Raw genomic sequence first — 12,530 nt, forward strand, 5'->3', positions numbered from 1 at the left:
GAAAAAAGGCCAATGAGAAGTTGGCAGACAGAATTTGCATGTCCCGCCCCCAGACATACGGGTATAAAGGCGGATTAATTTTCTTCGGAGCCGATGGTCGTGTATGCAGCGAGCTGCGAGTCACACACCTGTTCCCTCTCACCTCTGAGCGATTACTGCTGTTCGATCTACGGAACACTTCAGCGGCTTTCTCCTTCTCTGCACTGCAGTGCAGTTTGCCCCTGGGAGCTTCGACAGCACAATAATAAAAAGAGTGTTGTATAAAGAGTGATTTTATCTACAAGAGTAATTCTCTCTAAAAGAGCAATACACAGCCCCCGCCCCCCGGCACGCTCGTTGACTTCCGTCCGGGCTCGAGGCAACAGCGGCTCGCCTCACAGCCAGCCTGCCTATCCTCTTGAGCCCCCCGAGCTGGATGAGCTCGCCGCTGCATCAGAGAGCGGTCTGGCATCTGACACAGAGGACTCGTCTGGGCTGCTGCCTTCGGGCCAGCGCGCCTAGGCTGAGGCTGACGCCCAGATGTCCGACATGCTTGCCCGGGCTGCCGCCAGTGTGGAGTTGGACTGGAACCCTCCATCCTCCCCACTGTGGTCTCCGCAGGGTCTTTTCCCCTTGAAAGAATAGGAAACTGGGTAAGTTTCCTTCCCACGATGTGTGTAATGGCCCCAGCAGTTTTGCTCTATGTGGGAAACATAGAGAGGAAAGAGGCCCGGCTAGGCTCGGCCCGTTCCCATGTTGGCAAGCGTCGCCTTGTTCCCCTGTCTAGGGTAACTATAAGGGTTTCCGACGACTTTATGGAGCATTGGGGAAGGGTACGTGCAGTCTGATACAGCTGGTCATTTTGGCACGTCAAGTACCTGCCCTCTCCTGTGTCAGCAGTACACGTACATGGCTCAGCGCATGGCATGATTTAAATTGGACCCCTAGTGTCACTTTTCCCCGGCCACATCGCTGAGCCGAGCCACTGTTGTGGCCAGATCATTTCCGGGCCCCTCAGAAAAATCCAGAATGAAACAGACGCATTTCTCTTCCTTTATACCCGTATGTCCGGGGGCTGGACATGCAAATTCTGTCTGCCAACTTCTCATTGGCCTTTTTTCATAGTTCATAGGTATATTCGGCGCTCAAGAGAGACCCCTAGTGTCGCTTCTTTGACACAATTTCTCGTTCCCTACATCAGGGAACGGAGGTTACATCTGTAACCTAGACGTTCTGTGGATGGAAATGTCTTGTTGATGAGAGAGATCAACAGAGAATGGTCAGACTTGTTCGAACTGAGCAAGTCTATGGTAACTCTGATAACTGCTCTGTACAATTGTGATGAGAAGAATATAATGTCAAAATGCTATTCTAAGATGTGGGTTGGTGCTGTTTTGGTGGTACGAGGGGACCTACACAACATTAGACAGGTGGTTTTAATTCTGTGGCTGATCTGTGTATGTAGGCTCAGAAGGGGACAATCTGAACAATTATTGAAAACTAGATATTTGTTATAAAAAATCTTAAAGTGTCATTACCTTTGCACAATGCTAATAATGGCTCAATAAACTGTAAAACTGTTAATCCTGTGACCATCAACACTTACTTTTCTGAAGCCATAGTTGCACTTTACTGTATATCATTATTTATTACAGTTAGCCTGACATCTGTAATATCTTTAGGACGTCTACTTAAAAATAACCTTTTCAGAGAGAAAGAAGCATCCTTTTCATAGAATGTGCTCAGGTACCATCCTCATTCAGCCCTGTGTGTGCTTCCTGAGACAGACACTAATGATGGAGACATTCAATAAAAAAAATTATTGAAGGTGTCAGATGCGAATTCAATTTGGAGGTGGCTTTCATGACCTCTCAAGTCGTTAATGATTTCCCAGAGATGTAAGAGGGGTTTAACTCCCATGTCCTCTAGAAATAACTAACATATATTATGTACATGTGCACACTTGACTTACAAAGGCTAATAAATAATGAATAACTATGATGGGATGTGATTTGTGTGCACATGCACCAATAATTGAATTAACACAGTGATGTATGATTATTTCTAAGATTTTAATTGCTTTATTTTGCCCATATTGAGGGAACTAGAGGACATTTCTGCTGAAATAACAAACTTGCAATCTTAAAGGAGCCATCTTGTGGTTGATTCTAAAATGCCAGGTTCATATCTGAAATATACAGTAATATATACTGTCTTAAATAAACAGTGCATATTTTACTGCATATTATGCAATGAAGACCTACCGCCAACTTGTGTGCTGTCTATAGTTCTGTAAAAAATAAGGTACACCCTTTTTTAATTCACTCATTTACATAGCACAGAGCATAGGTACATACATAGATCAAGTTTGTCAATAAATAGTTTGATGTTGGCTTGACAAAGCATTGTCTGCACTGAAAGCTGATCAAAGACTTTTCTTACAGTTGCCGTTTGAATTAACGAGCATACCGTTGGCCTGTCTGAACATTCCGTCAGTGTAAGAATAAGGGATGTTTCAGATATGTGAACTGTACATCTGATAAGTTAGAAAATACTTTAAACACTATTCCAGAATAGTCTGAAGGCCTGTACCAAGTTCAGTGTATGTAGCTTTAAAGCTGAAGGAACAGCCAGTGTTACAAATGTTGGTCTCGGATATAGAGATCTTGAAAAAAACTAAACCAAGTTTGTAGAATAACAGTATGTTGGCTTCACCGAGCCAATATAACAATTGTTTTGTCCTTGGAGTGTCCACTTCTATAACAGGAGAACTTCAGTCAGTATGGTGCATAGGAGCATTTAGGTTTGTGTAACCATCATGCTGAAGAAAATAGAGCAGAATACCAAATATTGCAATCTACAAAGTGTTATACAGCCTACTCCATCCATCCATCCATCCATCGTCAACCGCTTATCCTGTGTACAGGGTCGCGGGGGGCTGGAGCCTATCCCAGCTAACATTGGGCGAAAGGCGGGGGACACCCTGGACAGGTCGCCAGTCCATCGCAGGGCCAGCCTACTCCAAATGATCTGAATTTAATTCTACATTTGTTGGAATTACAGAATACTGCCTTTAACACCTACTAACAGTCAAGCACAATGGTGCTCATAATCAGGATCCTGTAAGGTGTCATTTCAGTTCCCTTGACAGAATCTGCAGGACATTACTTTGCAGGATACAGAACTATTGACAATGAAACAATAAAAAAAGAATGATCAACCATTTTCACACAAGCAAGCTTAAGAATGCAAAATTGACAATTTTTAGCATGTTGATCTTTGAAACTGTACACAAGTTGTTCCACACGATGAAACACACTCAGATTTGTGATCATGTGCTGCCCCCTACTGGAGCTTTCATGGAAGTGAGTCTCATGCAAACCCAAACACTGGTCCAATCCATTAACAGTGCCATGATCAGTGTTCATTTTGACATAACTTTTCTATGGTAGTGAGCAAAGAGATGGGATTTAGTGTGTCATTGATTCAGGATGCACATGAAAGGCATGCTCGAAGACAAACTTCTATAATCATCTATAGAAGGCCAATGCAGACCACAAACAGCCAAAAGATCATTACAGTTCCTTTAGCTTCTGTGCTCTGCTTATTTACTAACAACTGCAGTGCTCACGGGTTTGTGTAACTGCAATAAAAATAAGTTTGATTGCATCCTTGTTAGTAAAACTGATTTCTTTGTAGTGACCTGAGCCACTCAAATAATCAGAGTGAGTGATGATGGTGAACAGCAGTTAACAGAAGACAGATACAGTATAGATGGGGGGGGGGACTACCTTCAGGAAGTGGATATTGAGATGACAGGCCTATAAGAGGGAGAGAAACGTAATGTTAGTCAGGTAAAGCAGTGAAGACTCTTCAGTTTGCTGTGATTAGATGCAGAAGGGCAAGAAAAATATGTAACAAAACAAAGCGAGAGGATCAGCCGGTGCTGAAACCAACACACAGCCATACTGCCCTGCAGACGCAAAACACTGATACTACACATAATGTCAAGATTGATTTATCAGTTAAATTGGATGATCGTCTCATGACAAATGGGTTTGACTCAACTATACCCGTATTCAGAGAAAACACAGTGTGAAAATGGCAGTAACTATAAAAAAATAAATAAATTACTTTATAGCCATTTTACTCAATCTCAAAGTTGTAGTTACTGTGTTTTGTCAGGGCAGCATAGACACAAGGCTTTCCAAACTAATAATTCAAATTAGTAAAAGGTGACAAATCCTAGACGGTAACATCTGTTCCAAACTGTCCATATTTGTGAAACTGTGTGAATTCTGCTCTTGTTGGTGGTATTTAAAACAGGCAATTCAATAAATCCAGAATACTGTCTGAACATGAAAAAAATCACTTTAAAAGGTCATGAAACCCCAAACCTTTTACACTAAACACTGTGATAAGATTGAAATCACTTGTCAGAATGGATCGCAGCCCATAACCGTACCGGCACGAGCGTTTCTTGGGTACAGACATGAAGCAGCTGTATGCGAGAGGCTTGTTGTTTAGAATTAGATAGAGTGCTTATTCCATCACTTATTCTCCATGTGTCTGTTCAGAAAAAGGATGACACAACTGTTTGTCAAAAAACAGAAGACAATGATGAAATCAATTGACATTTTTCTACATTTTTCGGGATTTACAGCTACATGATGTACTGTTGAAATACTGGATAAAGTCACACAGACAAGGTTAGTAAGTGAGTGCTGTTAATACGCTTTATGCTTAACTTACAGCGATCAGCCACAACATTAAAACCACCTGCCTAATATTGTGTAGGTCCCCTCATGCCACTAAAACTATGCCGACCTGCATCTCAGAATAGCATTCAGTGATGATATTCTTCTCATCACATTTGTACAGAGTGGTTATCTGAGTTACTGTAGACTTTGTCAGTTCCAGTCTGGCCATTCTCTGTTGACCTCTCTCATCAACAAGACATTTCTGTCCACAGAACTGCCCCTCACTGGATTACCATAACGATACCACACATTATTAGGCAGGTGATTTTAATGTTGTGGCTGATAAGTATTGTGGCTATACTTAAAATAAAAACAGTGTGAATTGGACCCGTTTCCTTTCATTATATGTGCCTTACTGAAAGCTATTTTGTTCTTTAGAAAAAGTGATGCGTCTACATTATGATACAGTAATAGATATGCACATAATCATTCTTACACAAAGATTTTTAAAGATGTTTAATGTATTATTTAAGACACAATCAAAACAAATTTTTAAAAGACAAATTAAAAATTAAATACATTTTAATTAAAACAAAGTTTTAATTAATGCATGCAATATCTAAAGTCTGATAGTCAACACAAACATTATGACCTAAATAATGAAAAATCTGGTCGCAATCAACAAATGTATGACTATATTGATATTATTTGTATCATATTGATATGATATTATTCTCGTGGCTTATTGAAAATAACATCACACATATTTAGGTACAGCTTTGAAGCAAAATCTTTTAGAAACAGGGATGATTTTGATTATTTATCAAAATATACCCCAGTCACTTCATCTTTGAACACAGACAAACTTTATTACTATTCTAAACATAAATATAATCTAACACATATATACATGAGACAGGTTGGTGAAGAAAGGTACAGAATGTGAAATTAATGATCAATACAGTGAAAATGAACTTTATAGAGTCTGTTGACAATACCTGAAGAACCATTTATCCTTCTTTGAGTCTACATCGATTTGCTCTTGGATTACCCAAATTATTAAATTAATACACCAGCACTCTGAGCATAATATTGGAGATGTACTTGCAAGTAGTGGTGTTTCCTTGCGTTCTTTGTGTTGCTTGGTTCTTGGTCAAAAGTTTGTTCTGTCGATGTTTTGGACTTCTGTAAGATCGGAGTTATTGTCTGTATAAAGATGAGGTTGGCTTTGAAGCGAGGCCTTCTCATGGGTGTGTAAACCATAGAGAGTCCCGAGCTTCCTTGGACCTCAGATGGCATGGACCTGGTTCCAACAAGATCCCGAGAAGACCACAAGGGAAGAGTCAGAGTGAAGTCTGAGCAGTCAGGAGAGGCCGGACGAGAGACGACGACACAAGAGCAGAGAAGGAAGAGAGAAAAGTCTGTGTTCTTCCTATTTGGAAATATTTGAACTGAAATTGGCCGCATCCCCAAAGGTGTCTTTTCAGAGTCACATGGTCAACTGGGCTGTCTTTTCCAACAGTTGATTTATGGTCCTTTGTTTCAGATTCTTTAACAAAATTCCCACTCAAAATAGTGCATATTTAATCATGAACTTATATGTCTTGAGAATGGTACAAGAGACATGATATTCATTATCATCAGCTTTCTCTGCATACGCCAGTGAAAGCTCACATACTAAACATGACATTTTTTTCATTAACAAAACATGAAAATCCCTGGTTACAAATCATACTGGTTAATTCATTGGTTATGCAACCTGGATAAAACATTACACACATTTTAAAGAGGTATATCAGGCTATAATCATTAATTTGCCAGTTATACATGTTACCAACGTTCTAAGAGTCTTTTGTCTATTGCTTTGACCTTTGAACTTAGGGCCTCTTTGCAGAGAAGTTTTAAAGTCATATGGGATCTAGACAAGTCTCTTTGTTAGTTTTATTGGCAAGATGTGTGACTCACTGGCACCAACATCTTTTCATTTATGATGTTGTGGAATTCTAGGATTAAGATTGGGTAAATCCTAGATTCATATCACATCATTTCAATTGTTCTGCATGTATAATACTACACATTTAAGTTACTTTCTAATACTTTATGTTTTCACAGAAAAGTTTTTATTTTTACACTTAATAAAAATAATATCTATATTTCCTCCTAGTTCATTGTCGCACACTAGTCATAAACTCAGCAACACACATTTCTCCCTGACAATAACTCTTTATAGGGTGCATGCACTCAGTTGTCACATCACACAAACGGAAGCATATAAGAACATCATTAATGTTTTAAATGTATTCTACATACATAATGTTATTTTAGAAATGTGCATAACCCAAATAATGTGCTTCAAAGTAATTCACTTGATTGAAAGTCAGTAACTGTAATCTGAAAATGTAATGTCACATTACTTTGACCAGAAAGTAACTACTGTAGATTACTGTAATAATTTACATATTAAATTACTTTTCACACTGAATTACTTGTAATCAGATTACCATGACTTTGTTCTGCAGCTTTGTGAAAACATAACAGTTATGTGTGAAATATATATATTTTTTCTCTTTCTCATGAGGAATCATCAGTAAGAGTTGTTCAAAAACGGACACTGGTCTTTTTCACTATTATTCACTATTATTCCTGCAAACCCCTTTGGCAAGCAGTTTCCTTAACCATTAACATTAATACAGTTGTATCTTCTGTTCACAAAACAATTTCTTCTATCCATTACTAACACTAATGCAAAATTTTAAAGACAATAATATTTTAATGACCATTTCTGATTGCTAAATTAGTTTAAATAGCTGTGTATGATAATGCATTATATTGTTTGCACAGCCATAATGACTACTCTTTCATATGGTTCATTACCACAATTAACTGGAATGAAATCAGTTTTTATGTCCTTATATTTTATCAAGGCAATTGCGTTATTACATTTCTGAATCAACATAAATTTTTTTGTTATTGTTATATATCTGCAGTACAAGACTATCTCAAATCTAAAAGAGAAAATTTCCTATCAAACAGAAAGAATCATTAGATGTGAATACTGTCAAAACCATGACATCATATGCAGGGCCTGGTTTTCATGGTAACAGCAGTGCACACTCACAGTGGGGCTATTACCCCAGATACCCGAGGGAGAGGAGATTTAACGCGTTAATTCAGTGCGATTAATTTGACAAAAAATAACGTGTTAAAAAAATTTGTGCAATTAATCGCACCATAATAAGGAAGAGTCCTGAGAAATGCAAGCTTGTAGTACCACCTGTTTACTCCAGAGGGCAGTAAGTGAAATTTCCTAAATTCCCCATATGTCCTAGTGCGATTATTAAACCGCAAATGGGTGCGATTTCATAAAATAAATATACAGTCTGCATGTGCTGTGTGCTGCAAAGTGAATGTGTGAAGCTGCTCACATGCTGAAAACTACACATTTTATGAACATCGCTGTAGGAATATCCATGAACAAAGCACATCAAATGAACAGAACACCACATTCCACAGATCAGAGAGATCCCCCACCAAGCCATTAGAGTAAAAAAAAAACTAATCCAACTCTCCCATGCCTGCATAATCTCAAACTAGGGTTTGTAATGACAGAGCTGACCAATAAAGAACACCCTTCTTTCTTCCACAAACTTAAACCCTCTGTAAGACCAAAAGGCCAAGTAACACCTCTTGACCTTGATGCATAAATCCACGGCCATATCAGGAAAGACAGTGTGAAGACAGTCCCACGACCCAAAATCAACATAGACTTGAAAAAGTGACATTTAGTTACTCCACTGGGAGTAACTGCACAGTGCTAGCTGCACATTCCAGAGACATTCTCTCTTAGCTCAGCAGAGACCGCGTGGATTCCACTTTCATGGGTTTAATAGACAACGGTCTCAAAATTTCGACCAATAAGCTGTATTAATCACAGTAGTTGCCTTAGATATATCTTATGTATCATGTATGTTTTATATAACTTGTGGAGATCTTTCTGTGTTAAACATTTATAACAGCTATATTCTTATGAACTTCTACCTCAATTATAGGAAGTATATGTTATTTGGTATCTTTTTCATGGATGAATGATTTCTAGTATTTTGATACAATGTAGATTTGTGTAGGATGCACCATTATGTACACCATGAAAGTTGCTTCTTAAAGCATTTATTAAAACTCTCAAAAGTTTGGGCGCACACGATCATGTGGATATTATGCAAATTACAGAAGAGCAGGGCGCCGGAACAGCCCAAGACAATATCTGATTGGGAGAAACACTCGTGGGGATGGATCAGATCAACATGGTTAAAGCCTAATGACAATCGGTCCAAGCCTGCTTTTACTTTGCTTGACTTTTGCTTTTGCTTTCTTTTCTACTCATCCTGCTTGTACACTCTTCGACCAAGAGCTCTTTTCCAAGACTCATCAACTTTTCGTCAAAGTCTTCAAAGTGCTTGCTTCCAGCAGTTCCTCGAGACACGGAGAAAACTTAATTGCGCAGCAACGAGTAATCCGGCAACCGGCACACAAGGCTCCACCCTGAAAAGCAAACATCCATTCACAGAAGAGTGGTTTCCCTGAGAACTCAACATCGACCGAGAGCCATCCAATCAGCGCCACCGAGATTCCCTCCAGCAAACTCAGAGAAGCAACCAAACGCAAGTACAACAGTCTCTTAACTCTTGCTGAACTTGTGCAAATCATATTAAGCAAATGAAGGCTGAATTGCTTTTATGATGATTCTCTCAGGTTGAGGTCTAAGAAATAATGTCTAACGTTAGACAATTTGGGACTCCATTCATCCTCCGTTAATATCACCATTTTCCTGCCTCTGTATGAATGTGTGTGTGTGTGTGTGTGTGTGTGTGTGTGTGTGTGTTTTCATTAGATTAGTTTATGTGTATTAGAGTAGTTCAATAAAGTCAACAAAATCTGTCGATTTTGGTACCTTGCTCATAATCAGTGATCATAACTTTATGATATTATTACCGTTTTACAAGGGGATAATATTCTGTCCATAATTGGTAAAATACTCTAATCATAATTTATCTTTGGATGAATAGTTGATAAAGTGTTATATATTAATTCTGAATCATTTCCCTATTAATTCGGTTCTAATTCACTGTAATTCTGTCACCTTTGAGTTATATTGATCCGAAATTCCCTTACATCGTGCACTGTGTTTATAATCACACTGGGTCATATAACCAGTGTCTTATCTGGAAATGTGTCTGAAATGCCCACATGTCAAAATAAAGGTTTCATTCAAAATAAAAGCTTTATGTGTGTAATTTAAGAAATTGCAAAGGTATTTTATTATTATTATTATTATTATTATTACCGAACCTATATCCCACAGGCCAGGGTGATGTTGAACTGAATAGAAGTTTTCATCAATGTTTTCATATATAATGTGATGCTCTGTTGTGCAGCACTTTTATTGCCAAAAATAAGAGCAATGTTATGTTTTAGATTATGTTGTGAGGATCTATACAAAAGCACTTAATTTAAAAAATAATGATTGTTTGTTGAAAAGTAACTGTTCTATTTCCAATTGATTTACAGTTTGGATTAATTACATTGGACATCATTTTGATGATGAAATTTAAATAAACGTAAAAAAAGAAAGAAAACATGGAATTGGGGGAAGGGGGGGCTGTCGATTTAACGAGTTAATTCAATTAATTTGACAAAAAATAACACGTTAAAAAATTTATGCAATTAATCGCAATGCCCACGGACCATAATAAGGAAGAGTCCTGAGAAATGCAAGCTTGTAGTACCACCTGTTTACTCCAGAGGGCAGTAAGTGAAATTTCAGTTATATGAGCAACGCACAGTTTATACAGTGAAGAAAACACTTCAGTAGGCAGAACAACAAACATGTGTTACGCTCTTGCGTTCAAAACACTTGAAGGAGCGCAAATGCGATCTAAGGGATCTCAAGATGTGTTTAAAGATTGAGTATTAAACTATATTTAACTTGAAACAGTGAACTAAACATTTTATGTTTATGATGCAACACATCCGAGACGTTACACAAGCATGTCTGATGCAGGTGTACATTGATGGTCCTTAAACAAGCCCTCATAATAAATCTCCAACAGGTTGATAAATTAACTTGTGTAATGGATTACTGTGAAATGTATGTCAATGATTGACTTATGATCAATAATATGGTAGTAAACAATACATTGTATTCTAAAACCACTTTTTGTCTTATCAATGATTAACTCTTCTGCTACAAGAATGTAATGCATTTTAATTATCTGAACATTTTTTATTATATTTAATTTTTAAATATTTAAATATAACTATGTATAATTATATATTGATTTATTGAGATGTATAATCATTATATATTGAGTTATTGTTATATGAGGTTTTTTTTCAGCAAATATTTGTATATGCGATTAATCGCGATTAATTAATCGGCACACCATGTAATTAATTTGATTAAAAATGTTAAAGGTGGGGTATGTGATTTGCAAAACGGCCGGCAGATTTTGAAAATACACAACTCTAAGGTCCTACCTTCTCTCCTCCAACGCTGGCCCTGACTCCACCCATTCGAAAAACATGGACGCGCAATCATGCACGAGCGAAAACTCAGATGCGCAGTGTTCTAGCAGTGTTCTAGACTCACTAGTCAAACAGTGCATTCACCTGTCAGACAATTTTTCAGAGCAAATTGTTGACACAGCAGGAGGAGGGGGTCGCATACCACTCTTGAAAGGTGTAGAGCTGATTTTCTCATAACTGTAAAAAAAAAGAACATCGCCAGCGTCTGTACAGCGGTCTTCTATTCAAAACAGGATTCATAGAAATGTGGAACAACCCCACTAGCACTATAAAAGCTCTATTCTCCATACATAAATACAATCGCTTCCTGTTACTGGGTCACGAGCTTTGAGTATGCGCACTGAACGGGACACGCGGCCAGGGTGGTGGGGGAGGGGGCATGGTACGACCGTTTGATTGACACATTTTCTGTCCAATGATTCTAGATGGTCTTGAAAATGATCGGCTGGAGTTTTTCGAGTCCTGCCCCTTCCACAGATGATTAAATTGCTTAATTTTCATTTCAGTGATTCTAATTTACAGCCAGTAAGTTGGTTAGGAATAGGATTTCAAGTTATTTTGAAAAAATGGTCAAAAAAGAAAATCACATACCCCACCTTTAATCGATTGACAGCCCTAGAAAAAAATCTATTTTATTTCATATGGTCCTACCTAACTTCACTGAGATTAACTTGAAGGAAACATGTTATTGTTTTAATTTATTATGTACATTAAAATGAAACATTTTAATAGGCTAAAGGACTGTGTTCAATAGCATATTACCTATTTTTTCTGTGATATCGAAATTGGTTTTGAGAATTGTAAAATTTTACTGGTATAGTTAACAAATGGATGTTTTCCCCTGTTTATATCTTTTGTTTCCCATTGTGGATGTTTTGTTTGTTCCAATTGTGTTTGTCTAGTTATTTACAATACAACAGCATTTAGATCCCCACTCCTCGTCTGCCCTCGTCTGCCTTCGTAACATTGACTCTTGATGGATGTACTGTTACATCATCTTCAACAGTGAAGAACTTAGGTGTTATATTTGATACCAATCTGTCCTTTGAAAATCAAATTACCAATGTTTGCAGAACAGCATTCTTAGACCTCAGAAATATTGCTAAATTAAGGCATATGCTCTCGGTTGCTGATGCCGAAAAGCTAATTAATGCGTTCATGACCTCAAGACTAGATTATTGTAATGCATTACTGGGAGGATGTCCAGCAAGATCAATAAATAAACTTCAATTGGTTCAAGATGCAGCAGCCAGAGTGCTAACGAGAACC

The 12,530-nt window shown here is 37.9% G+C and overlaps 1 protein-coding gene across 2 annotated transcripts in view; it reads right to left on the bottom strand.

Annotated features, from left to right (window-relative positions):
• Positions 1–12,530, bottom strand: part of LOC127647469 (protein kinase C alpha type-like) — a 225,238-nt gene that overhangs the window by 56,274 nt on the left and 156,434 nt on the right. The window contains exon 9 of one of the 2 annotated variants that reach the window (XM_052131733.1): positions 3,771–3,800. The exons of the other annotated variant lie outside the window; for it this stretch is intronic. Coding sequence (XP_051987693.1) covers positions 3,771–3,800 — 30 coding nt within the window. The remainder of the gene's footprint in view (positions 1–3,770; positions 3,801–12,530) is intronic. 2 annotated transcript variants of the gene reach the window in all.

Source organism: Xyrauchen texanus, chromosome 8 (genome assembly GCF_025860055.1).
Source record: "Xyrauchen texanus isolate HMW12.3.18 chromosome 8, RBS_HiC_50CHRs, whole genome shotgun sequence".
NCBI lineage: Eukaryota > Metazoa > Chordata > Actinopteri > Cypriniformes > Catostomidae > Xyrauchen > Xyrauchen texanus.